This window comes from Cotesia glomerata, linkage group LG4, assembly GCF_020080835.1.
Source record: "Cotesia glomerata isolate CgM1 linkage group LG4, MPM_Cglom_v2.3, whole genome shotgun sequence".
Classification (NCBI taxonomy): domain Eukaryota; kingdom Metazoa; phylum Arthropoda; class Insecta; order Hymenoptera; family Braconidae; genus Cotesia; species Cotesia glomerata.
Window position 1 is genome coordinate 26,986,792 of NC_058161.1, and position 21,796 is coordinate 27,008,587.

The window sequence follows — 21,796 nt, forward strand, 5'->3', positions numbered from 1 at the left end:
GTTTGAATTTATTAAAATAATTTTAATTTAATTCAAATGAAGAAAAGCTTCTATTCATTCGTTTGCCTATAATAACCAAAATAAATATCAATATTCTTCTGTCAAAAATTAAATTTATCAAATTGTTTATATGACTTCATTTTAGAGTCAAGAAATCCTTGTCTGGACATCATTTTTATTTTCTCTCGATGAAAATTCTTTGAAAATTTCAAAAATTTAGAAAAACTCGTAATTATAAAGATTTCATGATCAACTTGCGTTTTAAAATTGTTAAAAAAAACACTAAATAGTCGTAAAAATTTTCAATGAAATCAAAATTTCCATTTCCAAAAAAAGATTAAAAATTTTAAGTTTAAGAATCAAAAATTTCATTTCAAAATATGATACTGAAATGAAAAGTCATGTTTGACAATTTTTTAGATTTTTATAATAATTTAATTGTTATGAAAAAATTTTAGTGAAATATTCCTCATCTGAAAATTAAAAAAAAAAATTTTTATTTTCTTAGCGGGAAGTTAAAAAAAGTAAAGATTTTTTAAAAACATTTTTTATTGTAATTTATTTTTAATAAAAATTTAATAAAATGTATGGTATCTGCTGTCAGTGTTATTTTCAAAATATTTTGAATAATATTTTTTATAATTTTTTTTTTTTTTTTGAAAAACATGGAATTACTGTAACTTAAAGAAAATAAATAATTTAGATTACTATTAAAAAAATGAGAAAATTACTTTCTTTCTTCAATTAAAAATCAAAAACATCAAAATCCACCAACAAAGATCTTTTAATTGTCATAAAAAAATGTCAAGAAATTGAAGAACTAAGATTTTCTTATACTATCAGATTAAGCATGTTTTGCTCGACATATAATTATAAAAAGTTTTTGTCAGGTCATTAAATTTTATTATTACATTTTTTTTTATGTAATCCAACCTAAGTATTATGTACTTAAAAAAAAAGTATCTCACTTTCCCTCAAATTCAAATTTTCGCGCCACTAAAATTTCAAATTCGAACTTTGCGCCCTCTAGCACAATTCTCAATATTTAAATTACAACCCCTTACACTGTGATATTCGTGTATACATACATACACAAATAACCACACATGACATGTACATATGCAACGACACACATGTGCGTTATTTCGAAAGCGCCCGAGTGGTCTCGAGCTCAGCCGATAAATGTACATTTGTGCTTATGTGGTGTTTGTATAATAGGTTACTTACGATAGTGCTCTAAAAATGACACTTTTAGTTAAAAAAATAATAATAAAAAATATTAACAATTATTTTTACACAAATAATTTTAGTACAATTAGTAACAAACAATAATTACAATGCATTGATTCAATATTTACGGATTGAGTGAACAAGTGTGTGTTGCATATTTAAAAATATAATTAATTGTGTATATATATTATTTATAATAGAGACAATTTTCTTACACTCATTTTTCACCAGAGTATACAAAATATAAACCAGAGGTTATGATTCTATATATTTGTCAATCTTAACACACCATTATTATTTTATTTTACTATTTATTGTTATCAATAATTCCCGTAAGTGTCTTCAGTCAATCTTTATTTTTCATTTATTATTATCTTATAAATTAATGTTTTTCAGTGACCACTTGTAACCCTAAAATTTCTGCTGAATTTTCTCCATATTTTCAACAAACTTTTTTTATTTAATTTAAATAATAGTAATAATATTGTTGTTCATTGTTGTAGGTAATTATTTATGAGATGAATGAGTTATGATCTTGATGAGTTATCATAAATGTCCATAATGATGGGCACTACCTCGGGCGTTGAGGAATCCTATCAGCGTGCACAGGTAAGATTATTTTGAAATTAGACCCGATTTTTAATATTCAAAAATTAAGATTGCACGCATGGTTCCAAAACCGCGTGTATTAATGTTTGATTTTCACCGTAAATTCTGTTTGTAGAATTGGATAAAAAATTGGGAATTTTCGATAATACTGAAATCAAAATTTTTAGATTTTTATTTATGGAGTTTTTTTTTACAATAATTTATTTATAAATAAAGTTCTAAAAATAACCAGATATTTAGTATCATAATTGATATAAACTAATTTTTTTCTAATTGATTTTGTTTGTTTAGGACATGATAAACCAAGTGACGAAAAACTTGAAAGATGGATTTGAAAAAACCTCGACGTCATTTATGCAGAAAAGTCTCGCTGGGCATTCTAAGCATAGTATTCATGCTAGATTGACGCGGCTTTATTTTGAAGAGTTGTCCAAAGTACCACATGCGACGCCTGATTCTGTTTTGGTAATTGATAATTAATAGCTATTCATTATATTAATCGGATGATCTGGTTAAGAAAAATAGAAAAATTTTGTTTGTACCAATGTAGTCTTGGTTTTCTTGATGAATTCACTAAGAAGTATTAATTGAGCAGTTGAAATTCAAATTCACCAGTAGTTGACCGGTTAAGAGTATTTTTCCTTTTAAATTACTGTTTATTTTTTAATACAAATTTTAATAGTTCTAAGTTTATACCAGCTATTGATACTTAAATTTCAATAAAGAAGGAAAAATAATGTAAATATTCGTTACAATATGAAATTAGAGCTCCAATTATTGGCACGGTTAAGATTACAATTTTTTTTGGTAATTATTTTCAAGGGTCAACCCCATTTTGGGCCGTAACTAGGTGAAAAATTAACATTTTCAATTTTTTTTTTATTCTACTTGTTTTTACGGCGCATTTATCATAAAAAATGTCGTGAAAGAAAAAAATAAAGATTTCGATAGCTTTTTTGATATATTTTTTTGAAAAGTACATCAAAAAACGAACAATTAAAAAAAAAAAAAGTTGAATATCATAATTTTCTAAAAAATTAAAAAAATTTTTTTTTAATTTGTTAAAATTGTGATAATCAACTTTTTTTTTTTTAATTTTTTATTTTTTTCATGTATTTTTCAAAAAAAAAAATATATCAATAAAATCAAATGAAAATTTCGTTAAAAAAAATGAAAATTAAAATGGTTGACCTCACTTGTAAATATTTACCTTTTTTTTAACATTATTAATTAGACTTTTGAAGGGAACAATTAATTTTTTTTTAATAGTAATTTTTCAAATTTGATTATTTATTTTAATTGATAAAGTCAATTACCTGGATACACCAATCATTGACTCCAATAGTAACCAAAAGTCATTAGTTTGTTGAACTAAGTACAAGTCAAGTATTAAAAATAAATATTTATTTATTAGTTATTATTTAAACTATATTTAATATTTTTAAAAAAGATCTTTTAAATAAAAAAAAAAATTACGGCGTTATTTAAAATTCATGTTTAAAAATTTATAGTTAGTCAATGTGACGTAACTTAGATTTTATGAACCAATTATTGATATAATTTTTAAATTAATAACAATTAAATCAATGGTAAATATTTAATGTTGTTGATTTTTCATACTTAATTTATTAAAAACAAAAAAAAATAGAATGTGATCACATGAAAAAAAATAATTAAAAATGAGCTTTTTAAAAGAGCGGTCGTCTTCAAAATAGTTAAAGAATGTTTCACACACGCCGAAATAGACTTGATTTTTTTATTGATCGATATTTTATTTTAATATCGTAATTAAATAAATCGTGAAATAAAATAGGGTCTCAACGATTGGTACTCTTTATTGAAATCCGGAATATAGAGATGAGTAAAAAAATATCAATAGTTGATAGGTCAAATAATTTATATAATTAAGATAATAAAGAAAATTTTGTTTCTGGCTTATTTATATGATTGTATCTAAACATGATGCTGGAATCAGCAGTCATCTAATAATTTTTAATTTTACTTCAGAAATAAATTGCTAGTGAAAAAATATTATTCAAAGTTTTATAAAATTTCTACATATGGAATTTTTTTTCTAACTTATTTTCCAATAAACTGTTGAGTAAAATTCTAAAAATTGTCAGATGTCTGCTAATTTCAATATCGTGATCCAAACATGATTTGTCTCATCTATATAACTAAGAGAATCATAAAAATTTTGATTGCAGCGCATTTATATGATAAAATGAGTTTTTTAAATTAAATTTAATATCATTGGAAAAGTCTAGACCTGAATTTTCAGCAATAGCTATTTTATTATGATAAATTTTCAAAGTAATTCTAAATAGATTCGAATTTCGTAATAAACATCATTTTTTTTATTTATTCATTTTGTTTTGTACATGTGAATGTGGTTATTGCTCAAAAATAACTTTACATAATTAAAAGACTAAGAAAAATTTTGTAACGCGTATATTTTTATCGTAAATTGGTTTTGATATTTTTCCAACGATAATCATTTATGATTTAAATAATTGAGAGAGTTAGGTAAATTTTGTGACGAGCATATTATTTTTTTGAAAGGAATTCTTATAGTTGAATTTAGTATCATTAGGAAGGTCTTGATAAGAATTCTTGCCTTTTTACGGGTTTATATATTTTTCAGTGATAGTCAATTCTTTATGTTACGTTTTTGGAGCGGTTTAAAATTACTCAATACTTCTAATGTGATTAAAAATATCAAAAAATCACTAAGCCAAAACTTTATTATTCATAATTCGTAAATCTTTGAAATCGCATAGTATCTGCCGGTTGCTAGTATTAATTATTAGTTGGACTAAAATTGATTTAACACATTTAATTAACAAATTCAGTTTAATTAACACATTTCTTCAATAAATTTGTCCTATTGAATTAAATATTAGCTATTGACCGGGATAGGTTTTTTTTTTATTTTACATTAAAATAGTAATAGTAAATAATATGTAGTGATTGAAACAAAATTTTTAAACAACTATCACTTATTACTAAAATTGAAGGATTCAAAACAACAATTAAAAAATTAGTAAAATTTTTTTGTTACAGTGTAATTTAGAAAATGAGTGTGACCTACTTGGTAGACTTGTCCAAAGAGAAGGTTTACATACGCTTATTGTTAATCTTTATTCCGGTAATAAAGGATACTCATTAGCTGTAAGAAATAAGTAAGTAGTAAAGTTATTTTAATTAACAAACATCAGCATGGAATTTTCGATGCAATATTACAAGACATATGAAGAAATATCATTATTTTTAATTAAATAGAAACCTTTAAGTGGCACCACTAATATACGTGTCCAAAAAAAGCAATTTTGAAATAATTTTTTAAAAGAAAACTATTGCAGCTATTGATTTGAAATTTACAGATTATATTTATTCACTTTGAAATAAACATACAAATTTTTTCAAATAAAATGTTCAATACTTGGTATCGATTCAGCGACAAAAAAAAATTATTGCAGTCATTGTAGCCTTTACAAAATCCGAAATAAACAAAAAAGAACGTTAAATTAGAAGATATTTCTTATACATTGATAAGATGTAAATAAATATTGATATAAAAAGATAAAAAAATCAAATCCATTTGAACGTAATTTTGAAACGAACGTAGTTTAAGGTTTCATTCTGATTCAGCACCCGCAAAAAAGCTAATATTCATGATTTTTTTACACAGAAACTATTATAGATATTAATATAAAGTTTATTTAAGTCAGTGAATATACTCTTGAATAACGCAAAAAATATCTAAATTTATTTTTATTTTTTATATGAATAAACAACGGGTGAATAGAGCTCCTCCAAAAGTTGCTATGTCGCTGACGTACATAATTACTTGATAACGGCTCATCTTAAACACAAAAACCAAAATTATTTACGTTAAATATATAAGAAGTTATTGCACCAGTTACGGAGATTAATATTTATTGATAAATAACAAAATGACGGACTTTAAAAAAAAAACTAAGCAATGAGGTTTTCTTTTACAGTTTTTAATCCTAAAAAAATAGTAAAAATCCAAATTTTGATTTGGTTGGAGCTGATGCAATAGTTACTACCATGAAAAATATGTGGTTTTAATTTCATTAAGATCGGATCAGTAGGTCCGGCGATGTCATGTACGTCAACCAGAAAAACATAGTTCTAAGATAAACGCATTGAAAGTTTTTTTCATTAAAGAACTAAAATCTTACCTAAAGTCAATCAGCGATGCCGGGACTATACAAAATCCCTTCAGCCTTTTACAAAAATTTGATTCTCGTCTACTCGAACATCTACATAAACATCGTAAAATATTCTAGTTACAGTGCTCCGATCACTTAGAAAGTTTAACACAATACTTTTAGATGTATGTACTTTCGAAAAATGTGAAAAAAAAATTTTTTTTTAAAGTTTCAAACCAGAATGACCTCTTAAGGGGTTACATGGGTTTCCTCCGGGAAAAAATGGCCTATTTTTAACAATTTTTTTTTTAATATAAAAAATGAAATATTTAATTCAAACTTTTTACTGTCTTAAAGATACATATCTAATAACAAATTACTGAAATTTTTGAAAAAATGTATTAAAAACTCTGCCATTGTGACGTCATTTTCGGCGAGTTTTTGGAAAAAAGATACGTCCGCGTTGACAGCAGAATTCCTAGCACGATCATTTGAAGTGAAAAAAAAAATACGTGCTTTAGTTAAAACTTTAAACTAGAATTTGGACGAAGAAAAAAAAAATAATTGGATTTTTGGCAGAGGTCTTTACGAAAAAATGAAAAATTTGGTTAAAATTTCCCGGCATTTTTTTTTTTAAATAGTTGTAATTGAAAAAAAAAAAATCTTTCGTTCAAGTCCTTGTAAATTGTATCTCAGAGACTTGTCTAAAATTTCATCAAGATCGGTTGAGTAGATCTCGAGAAATCTTCACAACCGTCTTTGAAAACACAGTTTTCAGAAAAACACGTTTAAGGTTGTGTGACAATAAAACAGCGCCTTGAGCGCGCAATTTTTTAAAACTGTATCTCTGAAACTATTATTCGGATCGACTTGAAACTTCAGGATAATATTCTAGAGATGTTGTAGAATTTGTAGACAATAAAAAAAAATCTATTTTTTGAAGCTGTGAAACCCATGTAACCCCTTAAGATAAAAGTAACGTACTTATCTTTCTGATTGATTAACAGCCTCTTGAAAAGACTGTAACTCAAAACTATTTTTGCACACAATAAAAATTCTAATTATTTTTAAAAGTATAAACAGCAGAAGCATAAAAAATCGATTTTTTTTTAATTTCACGTTAGTGGCCCCCCCCTTAATTAATTTTTTTTTAATCATTATATTATCCAAAAAAACTATGCTGATGAAAGTTAAAGTAAATAACCCAACAACTAAACTACTAACTAAAAAACTTTTTTTATTTTGCCAGCAGTAAAAATGATTTTGATAAAAACTCATTCGCCGAAACCCAACTAATGGGTTACGAACAAGGCGAACTACTATCATGCATCGACAACGGGCAACTACCATCATCCTTAGCAGAACAGTTGGAGTACACAAATTCTCATCTCTTCTACGACGGGTGTATAATCGCAGAAGTAAGAGACTACCGTAAAAATTTATTCCACGGTAAAGCAGAGGTTCATCACGTATTACTTAAACCAACGACTCAAAGCATCTTAACCGACATAACAACTCTAACAAGCGACGGAGATTGGAGCCACGAAGACCGTCTTCTACTCGAGTCACGTCTTCTTCAAGTAACTCAGGGCCCTTTGTGCCTAGACCCGGACCCAGCACCGACAATAGCTGCTGCCCGGGTCCGTTCCTCGAGGTCCATCTGCACAGACACGACCCTCCAACGACAAGCGAAGAAATTCTCTCAAGTGACCGTAAATCGCAAAAGAAAACTGGAACAACTGTCTTCAGCGAACGACGGAATAACCATCCAAGATTTGATGCAGCGTGTGCGCGTCAAGCGTGGCCAGTTACTTTCTACATCCTGTCCCGCACCACAGTTGATAAGTCCGCCGCTACTGCCGCCATCATCGCCGATAGATGTTCTTACATACGCGAAAGCGTACGAGCGCCCGCGTGAAACAAAAGACTGCTTACCAATATTAATTGAAGAATATATCCTCGAGACTGAACGCGGACAAGGTCGCGTCTATCACATAAAGCTGTCGATCCTCCAGCGACCATCAAACTCAGAATATCTCGGTGAACTTTACGTTGACCGGGATTACCGCGAAGGGGAGCGCAATGGTTCTGCCTGTCGCTTCACTCTCGGAACCCGCGTGCAAGCGAACCATTATATGCAGCAGTTTACCGAGATATTCACCGAAGAAGGCCGGAAAAATGTCCGCATAAAACATGTCGTACCAGGACAACCAGCAAGGGTAACCTGTACCCCTGGATTGCAGCGCCACCAAGCGGCTCAAGCTGCCCAGGCAGCGCTGGCTGCTCAAATCCAAGCGCAGAACGCCGCTGCGCAGATAATATCACGTGCTCAGGGACAACTCAACAATTTAGGGCAAGTTATTAAGATAAATGATGATCAGCAAGTTCAAGTTCAGCAGCAGGTTCAGGTTCAGCAGCAAAACGGCGTCGATGATAGCCAAGTTAATGGCTCGGGGATTCTCGTGTTCCAGAAGTCGGTCAACAATGTCCAGAAAGTTCCGGTTCTGCAGGCTGCGCTAGCAGCGCCATCTCACGGGGAAACGAGCCAAGATGTTGGGTACAAAAAACACTCTAACCCGGCGATAAACGCTTTAGTGACGTCACTGATGAACTCTGCTCAGCAATTCCAGCAAAATCAACAAGCCGCTGCGGCTGCTGCTGTTCTTAATAACAATAATGTTAATGTACTTCAGCAGCAGATCCAGGTGCCTCAGGTGTCCCAGGTCCAGGTGCCGCAGATCCAGCAACAGGTGCCCCAGGTTCAGGTTCAACAGAAGAATAATAATGCAGCTATTCTGAGTCTGCTGAACAGTCCGAATTGTAATCAGCAGAAGACTCGCAGGATATCGTTGAACGCTTCGATACCCCAGCGAATGCTGGGAACTGGTAACGTGATAACGGTGCCGAACACCACGGGACAGGTTAGAGTAAGTTTTAGCTCGGCGTTGACGAGCCAGTTTGCCAAGCAGCAGCAACCGGTTAAAGCTACGGCTGTGAGGCTGGCAAGAGTTCAGGATAACACTTCTGCGCTGGGATTGGCGATGCCGGGACTCCACGCTCTCCTGGCGGGGACTCCGTCTGCTGATAATCCATTGCCGAACATCAACAATGCGAGCTCGTTGTTGGAGAGATTGACGAGTCAAGGGAGCGCACCGGCTAGTCCAATGACCTCTCCTCCACCGGCGGCTGCTACGCAGGGAGTTATCCAGGGTGTTAATTTAACTAGTCTACCTAATACTATCAACGGATTGCAGAATGTACAGGTTTCTTTTCCGGGTTTGAGTTCTCCTATTACGATGCCTATTAATGTTTCGGCTGCTACGGCTTCGGTTACGCCCTCAGGGGTCATTGTTTCGCTCCCGATCTCGTCGGCTACCAATATTTGTACTACTGTTTCTAGTGTAAGTATTTGTTTATTTTTTTATGTTATTATAATCATAATTATTTTCATTATATTATTTTTAGATGGTCGCCGCTACAGTTGCTGTTACTACAGCAGGTGCAGGATCCAATCCTACTGTTGTGATAGCTAATCCTGCCAATACTCATTTATCATTGCCAATAGGTAACAAAACTTTATTTTTTTAAGATTAAGATAAGATAAAGTGTCCAGTAGTTGAATAGGTTTCAAAGTCAAACGTATTTGACCCTAATTTTAATACATAACGATATAATTATTAATTCAAATGAGTGATTTTCATTAAAATATTAACAGTTTTGAATAGATTGAAGCGCAAAACAACGCAGATAATTGAATATTTATATTTTGACAACATTTTTAAGATAAACTATGAAAGGAGTAGTAGTTGAACAATCAATTCTGACAAGCCGCAGTAGTTGAACTAATAAAATATATGGCAATGGGCACAGCAAAAATTTTCAACGTTTTATTGAAATATCAAAAGAATTATAACATATTATTGATTAATATTAAAAATAATACTATGAATATTTAATGTTCACTTAAAAATGAGAAATATTTGTATTTAATTTTTTAATTACATTTTTTATAAATAATCAAGTAAATTTTCAATTATAAATCAAAAAAACTCAATTCAAAACGTTCAATAATTTTTAACTACACTAATTTTTAGCTATAAAACTTATTTAGTTTGCTATAATTAACACAATGCTAATCACTAGTCTATAAACCTATCAGAGGTTAGAGTGCTGTTAAAATTATACGGCCCGAGCTTGTTCAAGTTCTAGGTACCGCTTTGAAAATTTGTAGATATAGTTAGACGCTAAAATTTAATATAAAAATTATAGTTTGTCTTTGCAAAAAATATATATTATTTAGAAAAGACTATTTCATTCGGTGGTACAATTTTTTTTACTTAAAATGATGATATACCGTTTTTTTTACTGATTGTTCGGTTTACGGTTTAGTACCTCTTTCACGAAAAAAATAGCATCCATCGGCTATTCTCGACATGTCAACTTTTAAATTAACAAAAATATAATTGTTTTGATTTATAATTGAAAAATTTACAGAAATCAATTACTGTATTATTGAATAATTATAACATTCGCATATTGCTCATAATGAATATACGGATTTTGTATTTCAACAATTCGAAAAGTCTGTTCAAGTACTGGTCCCATTCTTATCAGTGTTCAAGTCCTGGGTACTTTACTTTACTGTATTTTAAAAATATGAATACTTTTGAGACTTGTATGTATAAGTCGTTTGAGTTCATAATATATCGCGTTACTAATGCCAAAAAGTCTTATACAAAAATATACGCTCTTTTAACAATAATAATACCTTTATTAAAAAGTTGATGTGACGTTTTCATTGTTGTCGCTTTTCGTTGCTATGATAACCACTTTGGCAACGGTTATCATAGCAACGGTTACTATGGCAACGGTTAAATATTAATGAGTAAAAATTGTAAAAATATTGATTAATTAAATTGTCGATAATAAACATCTTGACAGAAGCGCGCAAAGCGCGTTCAATTTTCTGGTATCATTAAATTAAATATCTTCAAACTAATTTTTTCTGTATTCTTTTTTTACAAATTCAAAACGATTTTTTTTCTTTCTCAAAAAAAAGACGTTCCTGAAAATAGGCATGAAAAATGGCACGAGTTATCAGACTACTATTTTAAGACTAAGATTAGGTTATATACTGTTGTGCTTGAAACAAAGGTGGTAACTGACATTTAAAGAAATGATTCTTAAGCATTAGATTATAAAATTTTAACGCTCCTCCTGATTTATACTTAAGCAAAATAAATAAATATTCAATTAAAAATAACTTTATAAAAATATCCCTATCTTTTTTCAATATAAATATAAGATCATAAATCTGTAGTAAAAAAAATAACAAATTGATTTTTTTGGTATCGAAAATAAATACATCAACAAAAATTAAAGTATGCACAAGATACATTGGTAATATCTCGGTAGATTTCTATTTATACAAACACTTTATTTATAAATAATATATTGTTGATTTAATTAAACTATTTGATATGATTTAAGTTCAGTAACAAAATAATTTATTGAATACAAATTATTGAAACCTCAACAAATTATTTATGGATAAGTATACTTACAGCAATACGCTAGAGTAATTTAAAATGAAAAAAAAAAAGAGAGAGATAGTAAGAGTTAACTTTAAAATTAATTATTTTAAACTTGAATTATTAATAGCTTAAAATTAAACTTAAAAAAATCAAAGAACAATCTATTTTTTTCGTGAATTACTGTTTATCGTTTTTTGATTTTTAATCAGTAATTTAAAGAGCTAGTAAGTCAAAAATATTAAATTAGATTGTAGATATATCATCATTGTATTGAGCATAGCAATATAAGCTACAAACATGTATTAAATATTCAAAACAAAGCCGATGAAAATGTTTGCGACACTGAGAGAAAAAATTGTCTTGAAAAATATGAGCAATGTTGTAATAACAAATTATATGGCAAATAACCTTGGCATAATAAATAAATAAATAAAAATAAATAAATTAATTTGTTCAAAAATGTTAACAATTTTATTTTTTAGCTAAAGAAATCAAAATTTTTCTCAGTAATTTTCTTGTTATAAAAAAGTTTTTTTTTAACTTAAAAAAAAACAATTCAGATGAAAATTCATAAGTTGTCTTTCTAAAATTGTTTTAACAAGAAAATTACTGAGAAAAATTTTGATTTCTTCAGCTAAAAAATAAAATTGTTGAAAATTTTCAACAAATTAATTTTCTTGTCTAGTGACTCTTTGTAGTCAATGCGCATTTTTTTAAAAATACATTTTTTTCTCAGTGCAAGTTAGGTTATATTTGAAACAAAAATAATTTGTTGGTCGTTCTTCTTAAATCAAACAAACTTTAGGTAAAAGTTTTAAATAGGTTAAATAACTATTATCTTGACTAATTATAAAATATTAATATATTAAGTTGGTATTTCAGCTCAAATAATACCATCAGGTGTAAAAAATATAACACATCAAAATATACGTAATACTAGTGCTGTAACACTTTCTCAGGTAAAATTTAATTAATAATTAATTTTGTTTATTATTATATGTAAAACAAATTTTACTAAAACCATGTGATAATTTCCAGGGTGGACAAGCAATACAATTAGTGGGATCACAAAGACCGCGTCTTAATCAATTAACACGACAAGTACAAGCTAATCAAGTTAAATCGACAGTTCTTCCTAATCAATTGGTAACTGTTGCTAAAACAGTTACTGCTAGCCAATTGATATTATCTGGTAATAAACAGGTGTTAACTCCAATAATGGGTAATTATTTTTTTTTTCAACTGTGCATACAATTATTATCATTAATATCAGAAAAAATTAATTGGATTTATTTCCCAATATTTAAGCATCAAAACCAGTGCTTATGGCGACTCAAGCGACGCCGTCTTCCCAAGCTGTACCTGCAAACAAACATACACTCCTTACTAAATCACTGCACGCTCGTGCTAATGTTAATAATCAAATAGTTAATCAACAGACTCAGGGCATTAATGTTGCCAGTATATCACAACAACAGGTAAATTATTACATTAATTTGTAGTTTAATGATTTTGCGTTTGAGTATAGTTTCTTAACAAACCGCTAGAGGTAACATGAAGCGCGCGAACCATAATTACAAGTATCTAACCTTATTTGGAACAAAGTTTATCATTTTCTGTCTCTTATATTAATTTTTTACAATAAAATTTATTTTTGAAGTTATACCTCTTTAGGCGCGTTTGGATGAGAGTAAAATTTGTGAGCTACGCGCGCATGATTTCCCAAATAAGCGATATGATGAAATTGACCATCAAATATAATTAAAAATACAGATTTCTTTTACTGACTAAGTTAGCTCATATACAGGCTAGTCGCAAAGTATCCAACGAAACGTTGTTATTTTCAAATTCGATAGAAATACTTTATAGAATTGTATTTTGAGATCTAGACTTAAAATTCAATTAGAGTATTGTTTTGACTTGCACAGATTTTAAATTCTATCGGATTGGCCTGTACCTTTTATCCATGTCATCATTCTAGCGAATATCCATTGTAACTTTCAATGTGCAAATAATTATAACATTCCCGTGGCTTTCTTCAAAAATGAATAATAATTGAAACGAAGAAAAAAATTTTAAATGAGCATTGAAAGTTTCAGTTAAAGGTTTTATAAGTGAAATTGAAATCTGCCTAGCTTAAAGTGCGACGAATTTTGCCGTTAATTGAAATTTTTTCCGTTATGTCAATTTTTCATAAAAAATTGTTTGTACATGTTTTCTACAAATTCTCTTAAAATAAGTAGCCAAATTTCTTTTCCACAACTCAAGTGTTTAGAAAACGTATTTATTTTAATCTGTTACATTCCCGCAATCCCGTAATAAGAACAATTCATCGGTTATATGATCAGCAAAAATAAAATATAGGCAAAATACTTAGTCCGTTGGCTACATAGCTACATGTAAAGTTAAATTTTGGAAACCTGACAATGACTTTTTCGCCGCTGCCAAAGAGACGATTGTTGTAAGAAAATATAATTATTAAAAAAGGAAAATATTTTAATTCGTTGACCTTGAAGGGCATCCCTGTAATTACCTGTTTCTCTTGAGATTCTATCAAATTTTATATCTGTCGGAACTGTATTTGAAGAATATGAATTTTTTGACAATTATCACTCCTGCACTCCGATGTGAGAAAGAAATTTCGTAAGATTCTGTTCGAGATAATTTTTACATTATAAATAAAAGCTTCCAACAAAACTTCGAGTCTATAGAAACTATTGTTTCGAAAAGAGAGATTTTCATTGTTAACGCCCCCACAGTCCCTTTTGGGGTTGGAATTTGATAAAATTCATTCTTAGCTGAACTTGACATCATACACGAAGATTCACACCAAATTTGGAGTCCGTAGAGGTTACAGTTTGGAAATTAAAATTTTAGATTTTAACACCCACCCCCGCAATTCCTATCGGAAGTAAACTTTATTGAAATCCATTTTGAGATGATCTCTAAAGGAGAAATAAAAGATTCCTACCAAATTTAGAGTTTTTAGAAGCTATATTTTGGAAATTAACATTTCTTATTGTTAACACCCATCCCCGCGATCCTTATTGAAAGTGATTCGTTGTAAAACCCGTTCGTAGATCATTTATATATCACATATAGAAGACTCCTACTAAATTTGAATTCTATAGGAGCTATAGCTTGGAAATTAAAGATTTTAATTGTTAACACCCACTCCCGCAAACCCCTGTGAGGTGAGCTATCGTAAAATTCGTTCCTATATTATTAATACATCTCTTACAGAAAATTCCTACCCAATTTAAAGTCTATTGGAGCTACAGTTTGAAAACAGGAATTTTTCAATGTTAACGCCCCCGCAATCCTCTTTGGGTTAGAATATCGTAAAATTCGTTCATCAATTATTTTTACATCACGTACAGAAATTTCCTACAAAATTTGGAATCTGTAGGAGCTGTAGCTTGAAAATTAAAAATTTTCATTGTTAATACCCACCCCTGCAACTCCCTGAGGGGTGGGATATCGTAAAATTTGTTCATAAATTATTTTTACATTACTTATAGAAAATTCCTACCAAATTTGGAGTCGATAGAAGCTATAGTTTAAAAAAGGGAATTTTTCATTGTTAACACCCCCACAACCCCCCTTGTGGGTTGAATTTCGTTAAATCTGTTCTTAGCTGACCTCTACTCGGTAAAAAGAATATTCCTACCAAATTTAAAGTCTCTAGGTCTCATGGTTCCAGAGATATCGTGATGAGTGACTATATACGTGGAAATCTCTTATATATATATCTATATATATTAGACTGTGCCCAATAAATCGAAGAATTTTTTTTTTCGGTCCCATATCAAAATTTCGTTTAGAGTTACGAAAAAAAAATTGTGTCAAAATTTGAGCGCTTTATCTTCATTTTTCAATTAGCGCTCGCAAAAAGAAGAATTTTCACCAAAAAAAGTTTTTTTTCACTTATTTTTTGATTATAGAAAATTCAATATACCAAATATGAAAAAACCCTTGGTATGGTTTTATAGGAAATTAAATTCTCTACAAAGATGATTTTTTGTCGAATTTAAAGAATCAACAGCTTCATTTTAATAGCTAATTTAATTAAAATTTGTTCGATAATTTTTGTTTTCAATCATCGATGGACACGTATAAAACTACTTCTTAACGAAAAGAACTGACTTATACAATTTTTTTAGGAATTTTTATGATCTAAAAAAAATAGTTTTTATGCTTTAATTGATTATAGTATAGTACAATAGAAGTTGAAAATAATTTTATTAACAAAAATAATGAAGACAAAAAAATTAATTTTTTCGTAATTTTTTATTCATAAGTGTCATTGACTTAAAGATTATTCATGCTTCAAAATTCATAAAATATATCTTTTTCTGTCATTTTTATTCATCAACGGATTCTTCTGTAGCGCTCGTAACTCAAAACGGTAGTTGTAGTCTAGCCAACAAGTGCCTTTTTGGTTAACTTTTCTCAGCAGTCTCCGAAAATTATTATTGAGCTGTCATTCGATTCGGAATGGCTTCTAGATGATTTTTGAAAAAAAATGAAGTTCCGCTTGTAAAAATTGCAAAAGTTATTAACAATTAACTGAAAAAAGGGGATTTAGTTTTTTGAAAATATCACAAAAAGTCTTAAAAAAATCTTAAAATCGTCTTGAAAAAATCTTAAAATAGTCTTTAAAAAATCTTACAGCGACAGAGCTCCGGAACATAATTATGGTGCGTCTTTAAATTGTCTTAAAATGATCTAAATAAATTAGTCTTAAAACGATCTAAATAAATTAGTCTCAAAAAAATCTTAAACCGAAATTTTGAGACTATTTTGAGATGAGCTAACAGCGATAGAGCCCCGGAACATTAAAACGGAACGTCTTAAAATTGTCGGATATAATTTTTTAACAATTATAAATTCAATTCAAAAACATCTTACTCAAAAATATTGCGTTTAGAAAGTCGTAAAATCGTCTAAAAATTAATTTTCCCAACAAATTCGAGAACCAAATTTTCAAAAATCTGTTCTCGGAAATTTTTTTTAGCGTCTTAAAAGAGTCTTAAAATAGTCTTGGTTTGTGTCACGTTTAAGATCCTAAACAAACGGCAATTTTAAGACAATTTTAAGTCGATTTTTTTTTACACGGGTGGAGCAATTCTTGGCAGTTTTCAGAATAGATCCCCGTTGAACAAATTAAAAAAATTTCATTTTTCAGTTTTTTGTTAATAATTTTCGTTGTTGCAAAATTAAAAACTTAAATTAATCGTCGAAAAAAATTTTTTCTTTAAAATATTAATAAGGAAGTACGAGCGCTAGACGGGGTGGAGATAGGTATCGACTCTAGTGCGGTAAGGGAAGAGCAGTAACCATATGATTTTTCTTAATATATAGATAAACATTTAACATTGGCTAATGGCGGCATTTATTTTTCTTTTAATTAATACACTTTAATTAGTCGCGCAAGTGTAAATTTTTTTGAATTAGATTTATCACTAATATATTTACTTTCATCTATAAGTTTTTTAAAAATATTCACCGACAGTTTTACGAGAAAAATACAAAAATGTATCAATGTTTGGAGGTTACCCCATAAGACCGATGTTAAATTGCTCAACTTTAAAGTTAATTATTTATTTAAATAATCGGGCAATCTCCTTTAAATTTTCGGAATTTGTTTTTACATATTTAAACTTCATATTAAAGAAAAATCAAGCCTTTTATCAAAAGTTGTCTTGGTGCTCGTACTTCCTTAATGATCCGTTTTTATGTTGTCGGAAAGTGCATAGACATAATTTTTTAAAATATTGGTCCTACAGTTCTGGGAATCGAGACTTTTTTTTGGGAAATTTCCTCCTATTTTTAAATCTTTTTTTAAATTTAATAAATCTTCATTAGTTTTTGAGATATTTTCAAAAAACTAAATCCCCTTTTTTCAGTTAATTGTTAATAACTTTTGCAATTTTTAAAAGCGGAACTTCATTTTTTTTTCAAAAATCATCTAGATGCCATTCCGAATCGAATGACAGCTCAATAATAATTTTCGGAGACTGCTGAGAAAATTTAACCAAAAAGGCACTTGTTGGCTAGACTACAACTACCGTTTTGAGTTACGAGCGCTACAGAAGAATCCGTTGACGAATAAAAATGACAGAAAAAGATATATTTTATGAATTTTGAAGCATGAATAATCTTTAAGTCAATGACACTTATGAATTAAAATTTACGAAAAAATTAATTTTTTTGTCTTCATTATTTTTGTTAATAAAATTATTTTCAACTTCTATTGTACTATACTATAATCAATTAAAGCATAAAAACTATTTTTTTTAGATCATAAAAATTCATAAAAAAATTGTATAAGTCAGTTCTTTTCGTTAAGAAGTAGTTTTATACGTGTCCATCGATAATTGAAAACAAAAATTATCGAACAAATTTTAATTAAATTAGCTATTAAAAAGAAGCTGTTGATTCTTTAAATTCGACAAAAAATCATCTTTGTAGAGAATTTAATTTCCTACAAAACCATACCAAGGGTTTTTTCATATTTGATATATTGAATTTTCTATAATCAAAAAATAAGTGAAAAAAAAACTTTTTTTGGCGAAAATTCTTCTTTTTGCCAGCGCTAATTGAAAAATGAAGATAAAGAGCTCAAATTTTGACACAATTTTTTTTTCGTAACTCTAAACGAAATTTTGATATGGGACCGAAAAAAAAAAAATCTTCGATTTATTTCGCACAGTCTAATATATATATAAGCAACTTTTTTTTTTGTTACCGATAAACTTGAAAACTACTGGACCAATCGGCATGAGACCATGACCATTAGACGCGGAATTAATTGTAGAAGGTTTTAGGATATTAATTTTTTAAATTCCATCAACCCTTTACCATTTTTTTTCAAATTTATATGGATAGTCATTTGTTTCTGCTAATAAAACAAATGAACATCGCTTCTTCTTCATATTAGAGCGCATAAAGACCGGCAAAATGTCTAACGTCACTTTAATGCTTTTAAATGCGTTTCCACACACCCTCCCACGCACTCTCACGCATCCACCCACGTACTCTCACGCATCCACCCACGCACTCCCACGTATCTTATTAAAATTGCAAAAAATTCAAAATCTATATATATATGTGTGTAGAAGAACTGTTCTATGCGTACAGTGACTCATCACGATATCTCGGGAACCATCGGACCTAGAAACTTGAAATTTAGTAGGAATAATACTTTTGCCATGTAGAGGTCAGCTAAGAAAGGATTTTAAGAAATTCTTCCCCCAAAAGGGTTTGCGGGGGCATTAACAATGAAAAATTCCCGTTTTTAAACTATAGCTCCTATCGATTCCAAATTGAGTAGGAATCTTCTGTAAGAGATGTAGAAATAATCTATAAACGAATTTTATGATATCTCAACCTCACAGGGGGTTGCGGGGGTGTGTATTAACAATTAAAATTTTTAATTTTCCAGCTATAGCTCCTATAGACTCCAAATTTTGTAAGAATTTTCTATAAGTGATGTAAAAATTATTTATGAACGAATTTTACGATAACCCCCCTCAAAAAAGATTGCGGGGGCGTTAACAATAGAAATTTTCAATTTCCAAGCTATAGCTCCTAGAGACTCCAAATTTAGTGAGAGTCTTCTATATGTAATATAAAAATGATTTAGAGCGGATTTTACTACGAATCATCTCCAATAAGGTTCGGGGGGTAGGTGTTAATAATAAAAAATCTTAATTTCGAAATATAGCTTCTAAAAATTTTAAATATGGTAGGAATATTTTATTATTCATGTAAAGATCATCTCAAAATGGATTTCAATAAAGTCTACTTCCGACAGGAGTTGCGGGGGTGGATGTTAAAATTTAAAATTTTAATTTACAACCTGTAACTTCGACAGACTCCAAATTTGGTGGGGATCGTGTATGTGGGGATATTCGTATATTTCCTTACAACAATCGTCTCTTTGGCAGCGGAGAAAAAGTAATTGTAAGGTTTCCAAAACTTAACTTTACATGTAGCTATCCAGTCAACGGACTTAGAATTTTACATTAATTTTACTTTTGCAGATCACATAACCGATGAATTCTTTTATTGCGAGATTGCAGAAATGTAACAGATTAAAATAAATGTATTTTCTAAGCACTTGAGATGTGGAAAAGAAATTTAGTTACTTATTTCAATAGAATTCATAAAAAACATGAACAATTAATTTTTTATAAAAAATTGATGTCACGGAGAAAATTTTAGTTAACAGAAAATTTTTCGCACTTGAAGCTAGACAGATTTCAGCTTCACTTATGAGACTTGCAATGACTTTAACTAAAACTGTTAATGCTCATTTCAAATTTTTCTCTTCCCCTGAAAAAAGTATTGAAAAGTATTGGATTGACTACACGGAAAGAAAATTGAAGGAGTTTTTACTATTTTACTATTGTAATTTTTACTACATAAAATAGTAACGGTGGACTATACTTCTCATTTAGTAATTTTTACGATCTACTATTGTAAATTTTATCCAACAAATAAGACTAGCAAGAGTCTTAAAAAGTCGGATACTATAGAGCAAATTATACAATATGTGTTTGTGAACTTTACAATTCAACTATTGTAAAAATTCACAGTTGGTTTTTTTAAAAGAAATATTAGGGAGGGAGAGAGATAGAAGGTTGGACTAATTGGTACCTGTACAGTAATCGAAAAAAGAAACCGACATTTTCGTGTTATCTGGGAATCGAACCCAGAACACTGTGGTGGCAGCCAGAGACTCTCCCTCTACGCTATCCGAGCTAAACTAAGACCCATACGATTTAACATTTACATAAACTCGGAGTCTAGCGCTGTCACGGCCATCACTCACACTAATTGAGAAACATTCCAATTCAACTATTGTAAAATTTGCTATAGTTCTATTGGAAAGATACAGAGGCAGCACTGGAAATTTTCATCTCTTACTTTTTACAATAGTAATATCGTAATTTTTCATGAATAAATAGTATTTTTTCATCTAAAATATTTGACAATTAATAGTAATAAAAGTATAGTCCAGCTTTACAATAGTTGTATCGTAAATTTTCCCAGAAATTTTTTCCCGTGTAGAAAACCATTGGTTTAAATACTTTTCTCTTTGTCTCAATACTTTTTTTTTTTTAATCAGGGTCGTGTCAATTATTATTAATTTTTGTAAGGAAGCCACGGAAATGTTATAATGATTGCACATTGAAAGTTACAATGAATATTAGCTAGAAAAATCACATGGATAAAAGATACAGGCTAATTTGATGGAATTTGGAATTTGTGCACGTCTAAACAATATCGATGCTTACAGTTCTATCCGCGAGGCATATTTATGTTCATACAAAAATGAAAAAAAAAAAAAAAAAGAGAATAATGAAAATATGAAAAAAAAAAATAAAAATGAAACATAAAATTTAATTTATTTCCTTTTCAATTCGCCCAGCGAAGCGGGCGGGAAACCGCTAGCTCGAAGAGCTCAAAAGCATAGAAAAGCTATCCCTTTAAGCTCAGAGAGCTCAAAATAACACATAAATTGTATTTTTGAGCTCGGAGAGCTCAAAAACATCATTAGAGCAATTGTAAGCACCTAGGCATGAAATTAGCGGGAAGTTGCACGGATGGCCTTCAGGGTCTACCGTTTTTCTAATTTTTTTTCTGTTGGAATTCAAATTAATTTTCAAACAATCAAATCATAGTCAAACGAATATTTAAAAATATCCATTCATTCAAAATGTCGTTTCCTGAAGAAAAAAAAAAAAAAAAAAAAAAGTTATCTACTAACTAACCTAAATAATAGTTCGATATCAAACCACTTGATGTCGCTTCAAGACGCGAATATTTTTTAGAAATTTGATAACCTCATTTAAAACAAAGTTTATCATTTTTTTTCTTTTTTCTTGACATTTTGCAAGTAAAATTTAATTTTTATTTTAAATAAATTTAAAAAAATTCTGGTCTGCAATAATTAATTAAACAATATTATCATTGTCATTTTTAGTTACAACAAATCCAACAATGTTTAGCAGCACAACAAAAAGCTGCTGTTGCTGCTAGTAATTCTCCAAATAGAAGTCAAATCCAATCGCGAAATTCTGCATCGTCAACGCCTGGAGACGAATCACTTTGAATGTTGAATATATTTTTTATTTATATATTTTTCTTTTCTCCTCACAACTTATCTTATTTTTCCTCTTTTCTACCCACTCATTAAATTTTTAATACTATTTATAATAAAATTTTCCCTCACTA

General features: G+C 29.4%; 1 protein-coding gene across 2 annotated transcripts; it reads left to right on the plus strand.

The window, feature by feature from the left end:
• The first annotated feature begins 1,299 nt into the window (after positions 1–1,299).
• On the plus strand, positions 1,300–21,796 carry LOC123262412. 2 transcript variants are annotated; one of them, XM_044724599.1, is made up of 10 exons: positions 1,300–1,562; positions 1,734–1,839; positions 2,131–2,304; positions 4,903–5,021; positions 7,267–9,418; positions 9,483–9,582; positions 12,434–12,510; positions 12,590–12,773; positions 12,860–13,029; positions 21,546–21,796. In XM_044724599.1, the coding sequence occupies exons 2-10, from the start codon at positions 1,783–1,785 to the stop codon at positions 21,672–21,674; spliced, it is 3,162 nt and encodes a 1,053-aa protein (XP_044580534.1). In that variant the 5' UTR covers positions 1,300–1,562; positions 1,734–1,782; the 3' UTR covers positions 21,675–21,796. The 2 variants fall into 2 exon arrangements, with proteins under 2 accessions (XP_044580534.1, XP_044580535.1); XM_044724600.1 differs by having other exon boundaries at positions 1,300–1,484.

Excerpts from the sequence above, each read along its gene's own strand:
- LOC123262412 (XM_044724599.1), top strand. The coding sequence starts at position 1,783 with ATGTCCATAATGATGGGCACTACCTCGGGCGTTGAGGAATCCTATCAG. Across the intron at positions 9,419-9,482 it reads TTTGTACTACTGTTTCTAGT|ATGGTCGCCGCTACAGTTGC; the intron begins GTAAGTATTTGT and ends TATTATTTTTAG. Across the intron at positions 13,030-21,545 it reads CCAGTATATCACAACAACAG|TTACAACAAATCCAACAATG; the intron begins GTAAATTATTAC and ends TGTCATTTTTAG.